General features: G+C 48.0%; 1 protein-coding gene across 1 annotated transcript; it reads right to left on the reverse strand.

Annotated features, from left to right (window-relative positions):
- Window positions 1–16,233: 16,233 nt before the first annotated feature.
- On the reverse strand, window positions 16,234–19,758 carry ZBED4 (zinc finger BED-type containing 4). The gene has a single exon (XM_065888321.1). It carries the CDS (start codon window positions 19,756–19,758, stop codon window positions 16,234–16,236), a length of 3,525 nt encoding a protein of 1,174 aa, XP_065744393.1.
- Window positions 19,759–21,058: the final 1,300 nt, after the last annotated feature.

Genomic DNA, 21,058 nt, shown 5'->3' on the forward strand with positions numbered 1-21,058 from the left:
GCACACGCTACACACGTGTGCGGAGACGCAGGCTGTCTTTCCTGAGCCATTCCAGAGGGAGTTGCCTGCACCTGGCCTCCGGCCTGAGTGCCTCGGAAGGAGGTGGCGCTTCCTGACCTTTAGTTACTGTTTCTCCCACCGAAGCTGACTAGCAGGCTGTGCGGGCCCCTCCCCAAACCTCCCCGACACAGCGCCCACTGGTGATTCCTGCTGCGGCCGCCCGCCACTCAGCAGGCGCCCGCCTTCCCCCGTTGCCTGTTTCTCGTGAGCGTTCGTTACTTACCTGTCATCGGCAGTTCTCAGTGTTTAGATGTGGCCCCCGGTTGTCAGCCGGCACGCGTGGACTGCTGCCGGATCCCGATGGGCCGTGAGCTGCCCTGTCGGTTGCCTTGGTGTTCAAACTGCAGATACCCCTGGGGGGGGGGGGCCTGTCAAGCCGTCCTGTCCCGGCTGCCTGCCGCGTCGCTAAGGTTTTGAGCACTTCCCTGCCTCCTGGCACAAGGAGTCCCACCCAGGCTCCTCGGGCCTCTCTGTCTCCACCCTGGAGTCGGCCGTTTGGAGGGCCCAGGCTCCTCCCGGCGGGGACTGGTTTCAGAGACCGATATCTGGGTGCACGGCGCGCTCACTGCCATCAGGATGCCCGTGTTTCTAGGCCCTTTCTTCGGAGACGGAGGACAGGCACGCCTGCACGCGGGCACACGCTGCACGTGCACAGGCGTGAGAGGTCACAGCACCACGCTGACCCCTCCAGTTCCACCCCATCTCTGCGGGCGTCTGTTTGCCTCCCTCATGCCACGTCTGCATGTCCTGTCCCTGCACTGAGAGTCCTGACCCCGACAGCATCAACGTACGTTTGACCCGTGTCAAGGGACACCGACCCCCACGCAGTCGGAAGTCCGCATATAACCTTTGACCCCCCCCACCCCTGCCAAGGCTTAATTACTAATAGCTCCTGTTGAGTGGAAGATTTACCCATAACACGAACGGTCGATGACACATATCTATATGTTACATGTCAGATGCTGTATTCTTTCAATTATGTAAGCTACAGAAAAGAAAATGTTAATTAAGAAAATCATAGGGGGACTTCCCTGGCGGTCCAGTGGTTAAGACTCTGCCTTCCAGTGCAGGGGGTGCAGGTTCGATCCCTGGTCGGGGAGCTGAGATCCCACATGCCTCGGGGCCAAAAAACCAAAAACATAAAACAAGCAATATTGTATCAAATTCAGTTAAAAAAAAAAGAAATCATAGGGAATTCCCTGGCGGTCCAGTGGTTAGGGCTCTGCGCTTCCACTGCTGGGGGCCTGGGTTTGATCCCCGATCGGGTAACTAAGATCCTGCAAGCTGTGCGGTGGGCCAAAAAAAAAAAAAAAGAAAATCAAAAAAGAAAATATTTATAGTACTGTATTTATCAACAGCATGAGTTTTCGTCATGTTTCCAAGATGAATAGTCAGTACCTACATCATTATTGTCTTAGACGATACGAAAGGCTGTAGATGTTACACGTATAACGAATACTAGACATCAATAATGAAAAGGTAATGTGAAAAAGAAGTTCACGTTTATTTACAGGTACAATGATGTGTGCATTGATAACGAAGCAGCAGCAACATGGCTGCTTTATGGTTGCCTACTGTGATCGATGCGGTCACTCCCGGGTAGCCCGGCCTATACACTAATGGGTGGGTCGTCGTAAAATTTTTATGACATATAGTATTGCAGTCATATTCATACTACAGTATTGGGAACACTGTTACATTAAAAAAACCCTAGGATGATAGACTGCTCACAGTTTGTCCAATGACGAGTCAGGGAGGGAGGGAGACTACCTAATTCTTTGAAAGCAAAGTTATAGAAACCACATTGTTAATTTTATACTTAGTATCACTCAGCTTATGCCTGTGTGAGGATGCACTGTCCACTTCAATGTGTGTCGTACACGGTGTACAGCTGTTAGATTTTCACATCGAGGCACACAACAGAGAGGTCTCAACCGCAGCGTGATGACTGTGTACTGTGCGTTAGGCGGAGGTGGGTCGTCACAGGTCTTCATCCCCCTGGTCCTCACGCTGAGGCTGGGGAGGAGGAAGCGGAGCGGAGGTCTTGCTGTCTCGGGCGGCAGAGCCGTGGGGGGTGGAAGCAGGGGAGGCCGGTGCACTCGGTGAACTTGGCAGAACTGCCGACTTATTTGCTTTCTCATTTCTCTAGAGTGTTTCTGTCTACTACCAATCCTTCCACCGTTTGCTTTAGCTTCAGTACCCGTATCACGGAAGGGTCCATATTGTAAAACAAGTCAAAAGTCGTCTTGATTCATTGGAACTGTTCTGCCAGGCAGTCTGATGTCAGTTTGTTTCCTGGCGCTGCTGCTTCTGCACCTGTCTCATCGTCTGCCTCTAGCTCAGGAGCCCTCGTCTATCTCCATCAGGTCGTCTTCTGTGGGTTCCTCCGGTGTGCTGCCTAGTAGCCCTTGAATTTTTTTTTTTTTTTTAGACTGTGCCACGTGGCTTGTGGAATCTTAGCTCCCCAACCAGGGATCGAACCCAGGCCCCTTGTAGTGGAAGCTCGGAGTCCTAACCACTGGACTACCGGGGAAGTCCCAGTCCTTTAATTTCTTGAAGACCCATATCTCGGAACCGTTCACCACCCCCCCCCCGCCCACTTTATTTGCCAAACCCACAATCTCATGATTCCCTTGATTGATTTATTTATTTTTGGCTGTGTTGGGTCTTTGTTGCTGTGCGTGGGGTTTCTCTAGCTGCGGTGTGTGGGCTTCTCATTGCAGCAGCTTCTTGTTGTGGAGCATGGGCTCTAGGCGTGTGGGCTTCAGTAGCTGTGCCATGTGGGCTCAGTAGTTGTGCCTCACGGGCTCTAGAGTGCAGTTGTGGCACGTGGGCTTAGTTGCTCCGCGGCATGTAGGATCTTCCCGGATCAGGGCTCGAACCCGTGTCCCCTTCACTGGCAGGCGGATTCTTAACCACTGCACCACCAGGGAAGCCCCCCATGATTTCCTTGATTGAGTGTGTCCTAAATCCTGTGAAGTCACGCACAGCATCTGGACAGTTTTCTCCAGCAGGAATGTATTGTTGTGGGCTTTATGGCTCTCACGGCTTTTTTTTTTTTTTTTTTTTTAATAACAACGATCGCATCCTCAGTGGTAAGATCCTCCCAGACTCTCACGACGTTCTCTGTGTCAGGGTTCTCTTCCATAGCGTTGACGATCCTTTCCACACAGTGTCGTGTGTAATGAGCCTTAAAGGTCCTATGGCCCCCTGACCTAGAGACTGAATAGAGACATTGTGTCTGGGGGCAAGCAGACCACTTCAGCACTTCAGCGCCTTTGGTGTTGAACTCATGGGGTTCTGGGCGGGCAGGCGTGTTGCCCAGTATCAAAAGAACTGTAAAAGGCGGTCTCTTCCTGACAAGGTGCTTCCTGAATTCAGGGACAAGGAATCGATGGAACCAATCCAGAAAGAGTGTTCTGGTTGCCCAGGCCCTTGTGATGTCCAATCAAAAGACTGGCAGTTGCTGTTCATCTTCTCCCTGCAAGGCTGGGGGTCAGCAGCTTTACAGATGAGCGCAGTCCTGGCCGTAAACCCGACCACATTTGTGCAGGGTAACAGAGACAGCCCATTCCTTCCTGCCTTAAATCCTGCTGCTTGCTTCTCCTTACTGATGAATGTCCTTGGTGGCATTTTTTCCCAGAATAGGGCAGTCTCATCTGTATTAAAAACTTGTTCAGGGCTTCCCTGGTGGCGCAGTGGTTGAGAGTCCGCCTGCCGATGCAGGGGACACGGGTTCGTGCCCCGGTCCGGGAAGATCCCACATGCCGCGGAGCGGCTGGGCCCGTGAGCCATGGCCGCTGAGCCTGCGCGTCCGGAGCCTGTGCTCCGCAATGGGAGGGGCCACAACAGTGAGAGGCCCGCGTAACGCAAAAAAAAAAAAAAAAAAAAACTTGTTCAGGCAGATGTCCTTTCTCCCCAATGATTTTCTTCACAGCGTCTGAGAACGTGTCTGCGCCGCCTCTCCCGTTACCTTGACATTTTAAAGCCAAATCTCTTTCTAAAAGCATCAAACCATCCTTTGCTGGCATTCAAGTCTCCAGCTTTACAACCTTCCCCTCCCTTTCGCTTAAGTTGTCGTATGATGATTTTGCTTTTTCTCGAATCATTCTTAGATTCTATATAGGTGCACCTTTCTTAGGGCAAGCCTGCGCCCGCCTAAAAGCTGCTTTTTCAAATAAAAAGGTATTTCACAAGAAGTGCAAGGTTTTCTGCCTGCTGGTGTAGCTGCAGTGCCAGCTTCATGGATTTCCTTTCCTTTTTTACATTCATCTTGAAGTGGCGGCAGCTGCAGCTGCGGACCTCACTCTGCGACGCACATCAAGCCATTCAGCTTTTTCTCTTCACGTCTTGCCTTTTCTCTGCGTCTCGGGAGCGCTTGCAGCATAGCCAGGGCACTTCGTGGGTCCCGTGGTGGTGGTCAAGGTTCCTGGTGTTGCGCTAAATACAATGAAATAATCCGCAAGAACCACAAGAGATTGCGATTTACTGGAGAGACCACCTGCTCCGGAGGGGGTGAGCGCACACGGCGTTGTAGGCAGACGCGGGGAATACGCGCGCCGGAAGCAGCAGCAGGGGTGGCTGCAGCATTATTACTATAGGTGCTACAGTTAATTCATGCAGTGAGGACTTCATACGGCATCTTTACGTTTGCTTCCTTTCTCTGCACTTCAAATGGAGCCATGTGTTGTGTGCCTCAGGTTTGTTTTTTTAAAAAATAAATTTATTTATTTTTGGCTGCATTGGGTCTTCATTGCTGCGTGCGGGCTTTCTCTAATTGTGGCGAGCGGGGGCTACTCTTCGTTGCGGTGCATGGGCTTCTCGTTGCAGTGGCTTGTTGCAGAGCACGGGCTCTAGGCACGTGGGCTTCAGTAGTTGTGGCACATGGGCTCAGTAGTTGTGGTGCATGGGCTTAGCTGCTCCGCGGCATAAGGGATCTTCCCGGACCAGGGACTGAACCCATGTCCCCTGCATTGGCAGGCGGATTCTTAACCACTGCGCCACCAGGGAAGTCCTGTGCCTCAGGTTTGATACGTTTTAGCTTTATATCATAAATTCATGTATGTTTTATGGTAGTAAATGATAAGATAGACTAACATCTACATATGTTTTATGCATTCATGACACACCTTTTTAATTTTTTCAATATTTGTAAGCCACATGGTGCATCTGTGAGTTTTTTGAAGCTGTCGAAAGTCTCCAAAAACTTTTCCAATTTATTGAAAAAAATCCACGTATGAGTGGACCGTGCAGTTCGAACCTGTGTTGTTCAAGGGTCAACTGGGATTACTCAAGATGATACATGGTTTCGGGATCCCTTTGCCATACAAACAAGACATCTGGATTCATGCACTTTGCTCCCTTGCCCACGACTGTCAATACTGCATTATAAATTCCTTGGATTACCCACCTCAGTGTGTTACGTTTTTCTTTTGATTCACTTTTCATTTGCTTTCAGCCCTAGGATCCGATTCCGCCTCCTGTTTAATTGGTAGAACGTGACCACACACTCTTCTAGATGTCCGAACTCCTCCTGAAGGCGTGCTCAGGGAAGTCGCTCCCTCCCTCCCATAACTCCTCCCCATTTTTTGTAGCGAATGTCATTGTTTTCTGGTTTATCCTTCATGTGTTTCTTTTTGTAAAGACCAGCAGATACACATATTCTTTATTCCCCTTCGTTCTTCCCGAAGGGCAGTGGCATTCCATACGCTCTTTGTTTTTTTCACATCTCCTGGAGATCTTCTAGAAATCGCTCTGTCTGTTCACAGGGATTTCTCGCATCCTTTGGAACCACAGTACTTCATTATGTGGACGTGCACTAATGCACTCGGTCAACCTCCTGCATGTGGGCATTGAGGTGGTTGCCCATAGTTTGCAACTTCAAATAATGCTACAAAGAATAACCTTATGCATTTGTATTTTCAAATTGTTTGAGGTATATCTTTAGGGCAAATTCCTGGAAGTGGAAATGCTAGGCCAAGGGTAAATGCGTGGTAGCTTTGCTAGGTATTGCCAAGTTCCCCTCCACAAGGGTGGTACCATTTCCCATTTCCACAGGGCCCACAGAATATGTTAACCTTTTTCAATCTGCCAGTCTGATGGGTAAGCAGTAGCATCTCAGTATAGTTTTAATCTTCATTTCCCTATGAGTGGAGCTGAATGTCTTCATAGGTTTAAGGGCCATCTGTCTTTGTAAATTGTTTGTAGTTTTTGTCCATTTTCCATTGTATTTTTGGTCATCTCCCCTCACTTTATAAAAATTCTTCAATTAATAGGGGTACTTGCCCTTTATATCCAATATATATTGAAAATAATCTCTCCCCGTTTGTCATTTGAATCTGCTTCCGAAGTCCTTTTCCCATGCAGAATTTTTGTCAATTGTATGTTTTCACGTTGATCAGTCTTTTCTTTACCTGCTCCTAGTTGGGAAGCTTCCCCACTCAGGAGCTCAGCTCTGCCTTCTTTCAGTACTTGTATATTTTCATTTTTGCATGTAGACCTGCTGATCCAGTTGGAGTTTACTTTAAAAAAAAAAAAAAGAATATTTATTTATTTGTTTATTTGGCTGTGCCCAGTCTTAGTTGTGGCACACAGGATCTTTAGTTGCGGCATGCGGGATCTTTAGTTGCGGCATGTGAACTCTAGCTCCCTGACCAGGGATCGAACCTGGGCCCCCTGCAGTGGGAGCACAGAGTCTTAGCCACTGGACCACAGGGAAGTCCCTGGAGTTTACTTTTGTGTGCAGTGTGCGGGGTAGGCCTAATCGTATCTTTTTCCAAACATACCTTATTAAAGGTACATCTTGGCCTCTGAGATTTGAAGCCACAAACTGAACTTCCACATTTTAAGTTTTGGCAATCATGAATAAAGCTGCTGTAAACACGTGTGCAGGTTTTTGTGTGAACGTAAGTTTCCAACTCCTTTGGGTAAATACTGAGGAGCATGATTGCTGGATCGTATGGTAAGAGTATGCCTAGTTTTTTGTAAGAATCCACCAAAGTGTCATCCCAAGTGGCTGCACCGTGTTGCATTCCCAGCAGCAATGGTGAGAGTTCCTGTTGCTCCACATCCTCGTCAGCATTTGGTGTTGTCAGTGTTCTGGATTTTGGCCATTCTCATAGGTGTGTAGTGGTGTCTTGCTTTAATTTGCATTTTGCTGATGACGTATGATGAGGAGCATCTTTTCATATTATTACTTGGCATCTATATGTCTTTTTTGGTGAAGCAGTCTCCCTGCTTTTTTTTTTTTTGTGGTACGCGGGCCTCTCACAGCTGTGGCCTCTCCCGTGGCGGAGCACAGGCTCCGGGCGCGCAGGCTCAGCGGCCATGGCTCACGGACCCAGCCGCTCCGCGGCATATGGGATCTTCCTGGACCGGGGCAGGCGGACTCTCAACCACTGTGCCACCAGGGAAGCCCCTTCCTGCTTTTTTAAGCCCCCTTTTTTTAGTCAGTTTGCTTGTTTTCTTATTGTTGAGTTTTAAGAGTTCTTTGTATATTTTGAATGATAGTCCTTTATCAGATGTCTTTTGCAAATGTTTTCTCCCAGTCTGTGGCTTGTCTTCTCATTCTCTTGACACTGTCAACAGAAGTTTCTAATTTTAACTAAGTCTAGCTATGGATTCTTTCATGGATCGTGCCTTTGATGTTGTACCTAAAAAGTCATCACCACACCCAAGGTCATCTAGGTTTTCTCCTTTGTTATCTTCAAGGAGTTTTATAGTTTCTTTAAGGGATATGGGCCTGCGGTTTTCTTTTCTTGTAATATTTTTGTCTGGTTTTGATATTAGGGTAATACTTGCCTCATAGAAAGAGGAAGTATTCCCTTTGCTTCTATCCCCTGGAAGAGGTTGTAGAGAATTTGTATAATTTCTCCTTAAATGTTTGATAGAATCCACCAGTGCACTCATCTGCCCTGGTGCTTGCTGTTTTGGAAGGTTATTAATTCTTGATTCAATTGCTTTAACTGATAGAGACCTATTCAGATAGTCTACTTCTTGTGTGACTTTTGGCTGACTGTGTCTTTCAAGAAACTGGACTGTTTTATCAAGGTCATCAAATTTGTGTTCACGGAGTTGTTCACAGCATTCTTCTATTATCTTTTTAATGTCCATGGGATGTCATGATGACTCCTTTCATTTCTGTTGTTAGTAATTAGCATAATTTCTCTTTTTTTTCTTAGTCTGACTAGAAGCTTATCAATGTTATTAATCTTTTCAAAGAACCAGCTTTGGGCTTCATTGATATTCTCTATTCATTTCCCATCTTCAAATTAATTGATTTCCACTCCGGTGCTTATTATCTCTTTTCTTCTGCTTATGCTGGACTTCTAGTTCCTTAAGGTGGAAACTTAGATTACTGACTTTACATCTTTCTTCTTTTGTAATATATGCATTGAATGCTGTAATGTAATATATGCATTACATTTTCCTCTAAGCATGGCTTTCACTGCATCCCACGAGTTTTGGTAAGTTGTGTTTCTCATTTAGTTATAATTATTTTAAAATTTCTCTTGAAATCTCCTTTGACCCATGTGTTATTTAGAAGTGTGATGTTTTTAATCTCCATGTATTTTCCAGTTACCTTTCTGTTACTGATTTCTAGTTTAATTCCATCATGGTCTGAGAGCTGACATTGTATGAATTTTATTCCTTTAAATCTGTTAAGGTATGCTTTATGGCGAGAATGTGATGTATCTTGGTGAATGTTCCATATAAGCTGGAGATTATGTGTATCCTGTTGCCGTTGGACAAAGTAGTCTGTCGATGGCCAATTGACTGATGGTGTTGTTGAGTTCAACTATGTCCTTACTGATTTTCTGTCTCCAGGATCTGACCATTTCTGAGTGTTGTTGAAGTCTCCAATTATGACAGTAATTCATCTATTTCTCTTTGTAACTCTATTAGTTTTTGCCTCATATAGTTTGACACACTGTTAAGGCACATACACATTAAGGATTATTATGTCTTCTTGGAGAATTGACCCCTTTATCATTACAGAATACCCTTCTTTATCTCTGATAACTTTCCCTGTTTGGAAGTCTGCTGTCTGAAATGTGGCTACTCCTGCTTTCCTTTGACTAGTGTTATCATGGTATACTTTCCTCCATCCGTTTACTTTTAATCTATATGGGTCTTTATATTTGAAGTGGATTTCTTGTAGATAACATATAGTTGGGTCATGCTTTTTTAATCTACTCGGACAATCTTTTAATTGAGCATTTTATATGATTCCATTTTCTCTTCTTTTTAGCATATGGGTTATACTTCTGTACTTTTTTTTCTTAGTGGTTGCCCTAGAGTTTGCAATGTATTATATATTTACAGCTAATCCAAGTCAATTTTCAAATTATTGGGTTGGCCAAAAATATGCACAGAAAACCCGAATGAACTTTTTGGCCAAGCCAATACTATGCCACTTCCTGTGTAACGTGCAGACTTACAGTTCCTCTCTCTGATCACCTGTATCATTGTTGGCACTCATTCCACTTATATAGCAGCTACACACAAACACACACACACACATATACGTATATATAATATACACTCATATATATTCATACATGTATAAGCATACAGAATTGAATATATTGTTGGTATTATTGTGAACAAACTGTTAATTCCTAGATCAATTAAGAATTTAAAAATTAATTTATTCCTTCTTTGAGCTCTTCCTTATTTTATGTAGATCCAAGTTTCTGACCTGTATCATTTTCCTTCTCTCTAAAGAACTTCCTTTAACATTTCCTGCCAGGCAGTCTACTGGCCACAAATTCCCTCGACTTTTGTTTTTCTGAGAAGGTCTTTATTTCTCTTTCATTTTTAAGAATAATTTCAAAGGGTATAGAATTCTAAGTTGGTGGGGTTTTTCTCTCAACACTTTAAATATTTCAGTCCACTTTCCTCTTGCTTTTGCACGATTTCTGAGGAGTCAGTTGTAGTTCTTATCTTTGTTATTTTGTAGGTAGGGTATTCCCCCCCTCAACCCTGCCGGTTTCTTTGAGGTTTCTGTCTTTGATTTTCTTTAGTTTAAAAATGATACGTAAAGGTGTAGATTTTTTGTTTTATTTATTGGCATTTATCCTGCTTGATGTTCTCTGAGCTTCCTGTTTTGGTGTCTGACATTTCAGTTGCGGAAATTGTCAGTCGTTATTTTAAATCTTCTGTTTCTTCCTCTTTGTTCCTTCCAATATTCCTATTATACAAGTTACACCTTATGTAATTGTCCCATAGATCTTGGACATTGTTTTTTCCAGTCTTTGTTCTCCCTGCTTTTTGCTTTTTGAGGATTCTACTGAGACATCCTCTAGCTCAGAGGTTCTTTCCTCAGCCATGTCCAGTCTGCTAATAAGCCCACCAAAGGCTTCACTTCTGTCAGTGTTTCTTTATCTCAAGCCTTCCTTCTCAGCTCTTTTCGGGGAGTTCCGACTCTCTGCTCGCATTGCCCATCTGTTCTTACATGTCGTCTACTTTATCCACGAGAGCCCTCAGCATATTGAACTTAATGGTTTTAAATTCCCAGTCTGATAATTCCAACATCTCTGCCATATCTGGTTCTGAACCTTGCTCTATCTCTTCAAATTGTGTTTTTTGCCTTTTACCTGTGTAATTTTTTCCTGGTAGCCAGACATGATGTACTGGGTGAAAGGAACTGCTATAAATAGGCCTTAATAATGTGGAGGTGAGGTGTGGGAGAGGGGACGCCTTCTACGGTCCTGTGATCAGGCCTCAGTTCTTTTACTGAGCCTGTGCCTCTGGACTGTGAACTTCACAAGTGTTTCTCAGTCCTTTATCTCCCCTTGGTTGGGACGGGCTGCCCAGAGAGGCTGGAGCTGGGCATTTCCCTTCCCCTGGTCAGTTAGGCTCTGATAACACCCCAGCAGGTCAGGCTCTGGTTAACAAGTTTCCCTTGAGAGCAGCCTTGTTAAGGGGAGCAGAGTGCTCTGTCGCGGTAGGAAATGGTTCCTTCCCTCCCCCTGCAGAAAGCTTGAGGGGGCTTTGCTGATATTTACTTGGGAACCTGCTCAGGCTCCAGGGGTAAATCTCACAGTATTGTGTGGGCTCCCTCATGACTGGGTCCCCCGGAGTTTTTTGTTTTTTTTTTTTTTTTTTTGTGGTACGCGGGCCTCTCACTGTTGTGGCCTCTCCCGTTGCGGAGCACAGGCTCCGGATGCGCAGGCCCAGCCGCTCCGTGGCATATGGGATCCTCCCGGACCAGGCCACGAACCCATGTCCCCTGCATTGGCAGGCGGACTCTCAACCACTGCGCCACCAGGGAAGGCCCCCCCATAGGTTTTAACTCTCACAGTTGCTGACAACTTTGAGTCTCCTGAAATCCATCAACTGCAGTTTAAGTTTTTCTGCCCCAGAACTGGTTTCCCAGGCCAGGTTGCACTCCTGACTCTCTACTCTGGTAAACCATGATTCACTGTACTTGCCTGTCTCCCCAGTCTTGGGTGCAACAGTTTGACTTGTGTCCGCCAGGAAGAGTTTTTGATTTTTCAGATTGTTCTGCTTTTTACTTGTTAGGATGGAGTTGCAATTTCCAAGCTCCTCACATGCAGATATCAAAACTGGAAGTATATATATATGTGTGCGAATGTGTATATATATAATTTTTTTTTCTTTTTTAACGTATTAGTCTCTTAAACATGGGGGAGAAAAAAACCAAAAGTGGAGTTACAACGCACTTCACAATACTAGGTTTTGTAGCTGCGTATATATTTACCTCTCTGAACACTTTATTTCTTCACATGGCTTTGAGTCACTGTCTGATGTCCCTTCATCTCACCTGCAGGGCTCCCTTGAGCATTTCTTGCAGGGCAGGTCTAGTGGTCACTAACTCCCTCAGCTTTTGCGTATCTGGGATTGTCTTCATTTCTCCCTCGTTTTATTTTTGGCTGTGTCACGCGGAATACAGGATCTTAGTTCCCAGAGCAGGGATCAAACCCATGCCCCCTGCAGTGGAAGTGTGGCGTCTTAACCACTGGACTGCCAGAGAAATCCCTCTCCCTCATTTTTGAAGGATAGTTTAGCCAGATATAAAATTCCTGATCAACAATTTTTTTTTCTCTTAGCACTTTGAATATATCAGCCCACTGTCTTCTGGGCTCCAAGGTTTCTGGTGAGAAATCTGCTAATATCTTATTGATGATCCTTGTGTGTGGTGAGTCACTTCTCTTGATGCTTTCAAGATTCTCTGCCTTTCGACAGTTTGATTATATAACGTGTCTCAGTGTGGGTCTCTTTGAGTTCATCTTACTTGAAGTTCATGAGCTTCTTGGATGTTTATATTTGTGTCTTTCATCAAATTTGGGAAGTTATCGGCCATTATATCTTCACATATTCTTTCGGCCCCCACCCATAGCTTCTTCCTCTGGGACTCCCACAGTACGTATGTTGGCTTGCTTAGTGGTGCCCACATATCCCTTAGCTCTGTTCACTTTTCTTCAATCTTTTTTCTGTTTCTCAAACTTGATGATTTCCATTGTACTATATTCAGAGTTGCTGATTCTTTATTCATTCTGCTTAAATCTGCCTTTGAATCTTTCTAGTGACAATTTCCATCTCAGTTGTACTTTTCAGCTCCAAATTTCATTTTGGTTTTTTAGGTTTTCTATGTCTTTATTGATATTTCCACCTTTTTCATACATTATTTTCTTGACTTTCTCCATGTCCTATGTAGTTCTTTGAGCATCTTTAAGACTGCTGTTTTAAAGTCTCTGTCCAGTATATCCACCATCAGGTCTTTTTGCAGGGAGAGACTGTTGAATTATTTTTTTCCTTCGGGTAAATAGTATTTTGACCATACTTTCCTGTTTCTTTGTATGCCTTGCGACTTTTTTGTTGTGCACTGGACATTTTCATTTAACAATTTGGTGACTCTGGAAATCAGATTCTTCCTCTTCCCTAGGCTTTGTGCTTTCCCTAGGTTTTGTTTTTGTCTTTGTGCCAAGGGTCAGCCTGAGGCGTAAAGTTAATGTCTTCTTAAGTGTTTTCTGAGCCGTTCCCTGGGCACAAGTAGTCACATTCTAATTCTCCCCGTATATGCAGTTATTTTTATATGTCCTTAGTCTTTAATGTCTGGCTCCTGAAAGGGGAAAAGCAAAAAATACAGGGGATTAAAAAAGGGCTCTGGGGACTGCCCTGGTGGCGCAGTGGTTGGGAATCCACCTGCCAATGCAGGGGACACGGGTTTGATCCCTGGTCCAGGAAGATCCCACATGCCGCAGAACAACTAAAGCCGTGCACTGCAACTACTGAGCCTGTACTCTAGAGCCCGTGAGCCACAACTACTGAGCCCATGTGCCATAACTACTGAATCCCGTGTGCCTAGAGCCCGTGCTCCACAAAAAGAGAAGCCACCGTGATGAGAAGCCCACGCACCGCAACGAAGGGTAGCCCCCACTCGCCGCAACTAGAGAAAGCCCGTGCGCAACAATGAAGACCCAATGCAGCCAAAAGTAAATAAATAAAAAATATTTTTTTAGAAAAAGGGCTCTGGCCCTTTAAATCCCCTGGAAGACACTCGAGGAGAGGCAGAGGGTCTTGCAACAATGCAGGGGTGCGGGGTCGGGGTCGGTACAACAACAATGGCGTCTGCCTCTTTCTCTGCACCTGTGAGATCAGAAGCAGTGATGAGCTATCAGAGCACAGATCCCCAGTATCTGGAGGACAGGGTCCTTTCTTTCCCCGCCCTGGCTCCTGTAAGCTGTGTGCAAGCTGCTCCAGGACCCATGCTCAGCTGCCTGCCAGGTGGCTGGGGCTGGGGGTGGGGCGCTGCCACCCTGCAAGTCTCCCCTGGGGGTTACAAGCCTTCTGTATTCTCCAGCGTTCCCGACAGTTACGGCAGACCGGTTCCGGCAGGGGATGGGGACTTGCGGTGCTCCTACTGCGCCATCTTCCCAGACCCTTTCTCGTTCTGACACTAATGGATTTGTCTTAATTGAACTATAACTGACATACGATGTAGGTATACCACAGTGATTCGATATTTTTATACGTTATAAAAACGATCACAGTAAGTCTAGCTACCATCTGTCACCACACCAAGCTTTTCCAGTATTACTGACTATATGCCCTATGCTGTACATTACAACCTGGTGGCTCATTCTGTCAATGGAAGTTTGTGCCTCTTCCTCTCCCTCACCTGTTTCACTCATCCCTCATCCTCTCCCTTCTGGAAACTACCAGTTTATTCTCTGTACCTATGAGTGTGTTCCTGTTTCATTTTGTTTTTAGATTCCACATTTGCGTGAAATCATGTGGTATTTGTCTCTCTCTGTCCAACTTATTTCACTTAGCATAACACTCTCCAGATCTATCCATTTTGTTGCAAATGGCAAGATTTTTTTATGGCTAAGTAATATTCCATTGTGTGTATATATATATATATATATATATATATATATACACATATATATATATACACACACCATATCTTCTCTATCCATTCATCTGTTGATGGACACTTGGGTTGCTCCCATATCTTGCAATCATAAATAATGTTGCTATGACATGGGGGTACATATATCTTTTCAAATTAGTGTTTTTGCCTTCAGAAGAATATCCAGGAGTGGGATGCTGAGTCATACGGTAGCATGTGATGTTTTGAGGAGCCTCCATACTCTTTTCCACAGCGGCTGCTCTTCCCCTCCAGCACCACAGGCTGCACAGCACTCGCTCTGAACACAAGGCCCGGAGAGTTCTCATACATCACTGCCGCTATCAGAAATGCTGTTGTAAGAATTACTCCTCCACTTCCCCTGGGTCCCACCTGGGGCTAAGGTGAAAGTCCAAAGGCTGCATGAATGTGGTTTCTGTGTATGTTGGCCCCCAAGAGTAGGACTGTTTTATTATCCTAAGAATAAAAAGCCAGTGTCCTCCAGCAGTAGAAAATTGCAAATAAAAAGTTTAATTTCAGAAACTGGGTTCACCATTTATAAATACACTAAAACGTAGTCGATGCAAATTCAGATTAACAACAGGTACAGTATCTGAACAAAACGCCAACTTTTCTAAAAGGCCACAGGCAAATCAGTGACTTGTTTCACCCAGAGTATTTACCTGGTTCGAAATAAGAAAATGAACCCTTTTCTAGACACTGAGGCAAAAACTTTGAAGACGTATTATTGTTAAAAAAACCTGATGACTGATACTCCATTTTGATGTCCTTGGGATTCTAAAATATCCCATTGATGGCTGAATCTTCCCTATTATCAAAAACAAAATCTAAACACCTAAGGCTATTCTTACAACTGTATTATAGCAATCTTCTTCCCTGTGAATAAGCCACCTCTTCTAAAAAGGACTGTATACATAATTTGATCGAATTGGGGGTCAGTGCACAAATTTCAAGATAGCTTCATGGTGTAGAGCCACTGAGTCAGAGGCTTGGAGATTCCATCAACAGGATGCTGTAAACGTGTCACGCTGTGCACTAGCTACACAGCAGGCACCACCGGCGCTCACTGTGAATGGCGGGGATGTGTCCGAGCTAACAGCCCACGTGGCACCGAGGGCAAACCCCTGAAACGGCAGTGCTCTCTCCCCTGAACCCTACATGACTGACATTCCGGGATACGTGTGAGTGCAGGCTTGTCTTCGAAAGCCACGTCTCTGTCGTGTAAACAGTCACCTCCCAGAACACTCGCCGTCCCCTGAACGTACTTTGGAGCCTGCAGCCAGGAACTGCTCAGTCGGGATGGCTTGAACTCCACCTCCTGTACACAGGTTTTGTCTGACAGCCACAAGAGCGGTTTTGTTGCAATTAAAGCAATTTTAAACTAAAGTACAGTACCTGATTTGTGGTTTTTACATAATCGAATAAAGAGCCTACTGAATAAAACTGCTTATATCTCCTCCGCCATTCTAGTAAAACAAACTCCTAACCCCCAACTTTTAAAAAATTTTACAGTTACGAATGAAAACCTAATCATTGTATTTCATAACTGACAAGACAGGCTGTTTCTACTGGACTTCTTAAAAAACACACCGTGGTACCTGGCCTGAAGGACTGGGTAAGGCACATGTGGACATGACGGCGAGGGCCGGGACGGGAACCTCCCGTGGATGTGGACCTGAGCGCCCGGCCTGCTGTCCCGCAGGGCCCCGACCGCAGCGAGCCGCCAGCCCGGGACAGATGCTGCTTCTCGTCTGGTGGCTCCACCGTGAGCTTCAATACTGGAAGCATATTAAGGGAAGATTCACTTTCAGAAAAATAAGTTTCTCGAAATGCTCCATCGTGAGCCGGGACTGGCCAAAGCTGCCGTTCTCAGTGGGTGTGCTGAACAGCCTCTCGGAGGGAACGATGCTCGGGGGGCAGCCCAGAAACCGCACGGCCAAGGTGGAGAGGCCCGGCCAGGCCGCCCTCTTCAGGTTCCAGTAGGCGAGCGGGTCACAGCTGTGCTCCAGCACCTCCTCCTCCAGGTACGCGAGCACCATGTCCTCCGGGACCTTCGTCCTCCCTCTGGGCTCGGTCTTCTTCATCTTGGCCATGAGTGACCACAGGCTCTCCTCGCCGGCACAGTCTCGCGGTGGGGAGCCCGGGTCGCATCCGTTGGAGACGGGCGTGGGCTCTGAGGTAGAATTCAGCGTTTCTAGTTCCCTGATCAAGTCCTGCTTATACTGCTCCGCCTCCTCCTCAGAGAAGAGGGAGGCTTTGTAGCGCGGGTCCAGCAGGGTGGCCAGCACGTACCTGGGGTCGTGGAGGGTGGCGGACAGGCGGCTCACCATGGCCTCCCTGAGGGACTTGAGCATGGTGTCGATGCCCATGGTCTCCTCAAACAGCATCTCCACCCTCCTGTTGAGGATGTGGATCATGGGGATGACCTGGCTGAGCGTGGACACGTGGGTGCTCATCTCCCGCCTGGCGGCGTCGAAGGGCTTCAGCGCATGGCAAACGGACTGCATCACCTCCCACTGGTCGCAGCTGATGAGCTCCCGGAAGTTACACTCGACAGACAGCTCGTTCACCGCCCTCTTCTGCTCGATAAGCCGCTCCAGCATGTGAAACGACGTGTTCCACTTGGACGGGACGTCCTGGAGGAGGTGGTGGGGCGGCAGCTCGTACTCTTTCTGCAGCTCCGCCAGCTTTGCTTTCGCCCGGGGCGACCGGTGGACCCGTTCGCATATTTTCCGTGCGGTGCTGAGTAGGTTCTGGACCATCCTCTGGCTCTTGATGGCCTCGCTGACGATGAGGCTGACCGTGTGACTGAAGCACTGCACGCTCGAGCGGGCCCCCTCGTTCAGGGCCTTCCCTATGCTGGGGCTGTCGGTGACCGTGATGCCCACCTGCAGGCCAGTGGACGTCACCCAGGCCTCCCACCAGCACTCCAGCTGCTTCTGGACGCTGCCGCCGCTGTAGTCGCAGTCGACCTGCGACACGTCCAGCAGCGCCGAGCAGTGGTGGTCCTCGCGGTGCGGTCGGGCCGACGACTCAAAGGTGACCCAGTGGGCGGTGAGGGTCAGGTACTCCCGGGTCTGGCTGCTCATCCAGATTCCAGACGTGAAGTGGACCACACCGCTCTCGGCTTCCTGGAGATGTGACATGATGATGTGTTTCACATTGTCGTACATACCTGGGATGGCCGTCCTGGAGAAGTAGGACGGAGGGGGCAGAGAGTACTGAGGTTTCAAGTATCCGAGCAGCCTATTGAAGCCAACGTTGTCCACAAACGAGTACGGCTGGAGGTCAAGTGCGATCATTTCAGCAACGAGACTTGTTATTTTTTTGGCAACTGGATGCGAATCATAAAACTTCTCGTTGGTGTCATCGCAGGAGGAGGCGCCTGCCGACTCGGAGCTCAGGGGCCCACGGGCACCAGGAGGGGAGGGTGGCGCCGTCCTGGGGGCGTCGGGCTTCAGCACGCCACCGTGGAACCGCTGTAGGTGCCTCAGGAGACAGCTGGTGCCCAGGTTGGTCGGCTTCTTGCCTCTGCTGATGGTCCGGCCACAGTGCAAGCACACGACCTTCGTGGGGTCTGCGGAGCAGATAGAAAAGTGATTCCACAACTTGGAGGTCTTTTTGCTGTTGACAGGAAACACAACTTGATTGTTTTTTGTGACCATGGTCGGCAGGTCAGTTAATCTGGAGGAGGAAGTTTCCGCAGAAGCCAAGGTGGCGTATGGCGAATTCGCCAAGCTGGCCCCCAGAAAGCCCTTCTGGTTCCCAACGACCTCCGGGTGGCGCCTGTAGAGATGCCGCATCAAACAGCTCGTGCCCACGTCGCCCTTCTTGCCCCGGCTGATGACGCAGCCACAGTGCCTGCACACGGCCTTGAGGCTGTCCGTGGGGGCCAGCGAGAAGTGATGCCAGACTTCCGACTTCAGCCTCCTCATGACCTTCTTGTTCTGCTGGAACACGGCACCGGACTCGAGTGGGCGAGGGCTGGGCGTGTCGCCCGGCTGCTTCTCGGGAGAGGACGCCCACGAGGCCTCACCCACGTCAGAGGAGGAGGACAACGCCCACGTGTCTTCCACCTGCGTGTCTCCGAGGTTCCAGTGTGCTGGCGGGTCCTCCGCCAGCCGGTCGGGGGAGGAGGGCGCAGAGGCGGAGTCCTGCACCGGCTTCCCCGGAGACGAGGACGTGGGGCTGGGCTCTCCGTCAGGCGGCGGCGGGGTGGGCAGCAGGGTTGGGGGTGCGGAGTAGGGGGGCGGCACGCCGGCGCCCCCGCCGTTCTCCCGAAGCACGATGGCACGGTGCGCCCGCCACATGTGCCTGATGAGGCAGCTGGTGCCCAGGTCCTTCCCGTTCTTGCCCCGGCTGAACTCGTTCATGCAGTGGATGCACACGGCCTTGGAGTTGTCCAGGGGCGACAGGTAGAAGTGCTTCCAGACGGCAGACCTCCTCCTGGACCCGGATGCGCTCCTGGGCAGGGGGAGGTTTTTCTCAGCCCCATTCTCTGCAGGCTCGTCGCAGTGAAGGCTGGAGGGCTGGGGAGGCGGCCCCGCCAGGGCTTCATCCCTGCTGTACCTCTCAGAGACTGACACGTCAGAGGGGGCCTCTTCGGAAGAAACCACAGAGCCAAGTTCCTCTGTCACCTGATGGGGAGATGGGCTCTTAGAGGCCGTTCTGGGGACGAGTTTGCCAGGTGACAGGACGGTGCCCGGGTCTCCGGCATCAGTGGGCGGCGGGAGCCGCGGCAGAGGAGCAGGGAGGGGGGCCGGGGCCGGCGCGCTGCCGTTTTCCTCCACAAGAACGGTGGGGTGTGCCCGCCTCACATGCCGCATCAGACAGCTGGTGCTCAGGTCCTTCTCGTTCTTGCCCCTGCTGAACTCCTTCATGCAGTACGTACAGATGGCCTTCGTGCTATCCCGGGGTGAGATGAAAAAATGCTTCCAAGCCGGGGACTTCTTCCTGGAGCTGATGCCGCGGCCGGAGAGCAGGCTCTGCGTCACGGCCTCCATGGCCACGCTGTACAGGGTGCTGTTATACTGTGACAATAGGGCCCCGTAGTCGTCCTCGGGGTCAGGAGAGACGCGCCTCCCCGGGGGCTGGCAGCCACAGCTCGCCTCTCTGCCCTCTGCCCGTTCATCCCCGCTGCCAGCCCGTTTCCTGTTCTCCTGCTCGTTTCTAAAGTCCATTCTTTCCAAACTGTGGTCAGCGATGTGATCGTCATCTTCCTCTTCTATTTTAAAATGTATCTGATCAGAAGCAAAGTCCCCACCCGCTTCGGGACGCGTCTCCTGGTGACTCTCCATGACTGACCATAACTATTCTGGCTGCCTCACGATGCTGACCGCCTGGGCTGGTAGAAAACTGAGGCAAACGCTCCTCTGTGCCTCCAAATGTACATTATCTCCAGTTCTTTCAAGAGAATCCTATCTTCCGGGATGCTCATGAATATGGCTAATCATACATCTCACTGAGGAGTAGACCAGGGAACTGGTGAGCGCGTCATCAGGGTGCGGACCGCTGCCTTCCAGAAGTTCTACTCTTAAACACTCCACGGTGCAGACACGCATTCACGCCGCGGGGACCTGCTTGTCTCAGACACAGGATCGCCGTCATCTTGGTGGCACAGCGATCCTTCTGCATTATCTACAGAAGAGGAGATCAAGTCAGACACTGGACTCAGTCACATTTCAAATCTACACTGTCATGGATATACGAGTCTCAGTGTATGCAGAGTAAGGAATTCCATAATGGGAAATTAAAACAGAAAAGTCTGTTCCTTGACTTTTTTACAAACCAGTTACACAATGAAAGTACCCTCTAAATAGACATGTCCCCCAAGAAGACAAACAGATGGCCAAACGGCACGTGAAAAGATGCTCAACGTCACCAATCGTTAGAGAAACGCAAATCGGAACTACAATGAGGTCCCACCTCCCACCTGTCAGAACGGCCATCATCAAAAAGTCTACAAATAACAAATGCTGGAGAGGGTGTGGAGAAAAGGGAACCCTCCTACACTGTGGGTGGGAATGTAAATTGGTGCAGCCACTATGGAGAACAGTATGGAGGTTCCTTAAAAAGCTAAAAATAGAATTACCATGTGATCCAGCAATCCCACTCCTGGGCATATATCCAAAGAAAACCACAGGTGAAGATACAGGCATCCCAGTGTTCATAGCTACACTACTTACAGGAGCCAGGACATGGGAACAACGTAACGTCCACCGACAGAAAATGGATAAAGAAGGTGTGGTCCATATACACGATGGAACATCACTCAGCCATAAAGAAGAGTGAAATAAAGCCACTGGAGCAACATGGATGGACCTGGAGATGATCATACTAAGTGAAGTCAGGAAGAGAAAGACAAATATCGTAAGATATCACTTATATGTGGAATCTAAAAAAATGATACAAATGAACTTATTTACAAAACAGAAATAGACTCTCGGACATAGAAAACAAGCTTATGGTTACCAAAGGGGAAAGGTAGGCGGGAGGGAAAATCAGGAATTTGGGAGTAACATATACACATTACTATATATCCAAAAGGTGAGAAAAAGATGGTAAAGAGAAAATACTAAGACTTGGTAAGGTCCATCA

This window comes from Phocoena phocoena, chromosome 11 (genome assembly GCF_963924675.1).
Source record: "Phocoena phocoena chromosome 11, mPhoPho1.1, whole genome shotgun sequence".
NCBI classification, from domain to species: domain Eukaryota; kingdom Metazoa; phylum Chordata; class Mammalia; order Artiodactyla; family Phocoenidae; genus Phocoena; species Phocoena phocoena.

Excerpts from the sequence above, each read along its gene's own strand:
- ZBED4 (XM_065888321.1), bottom strand. The coding sequence starts at position 19,758 with ATGGAGAGTCACCAGGAGACGCGTCCCGAAGCGGGTGGGGACTTTGCT.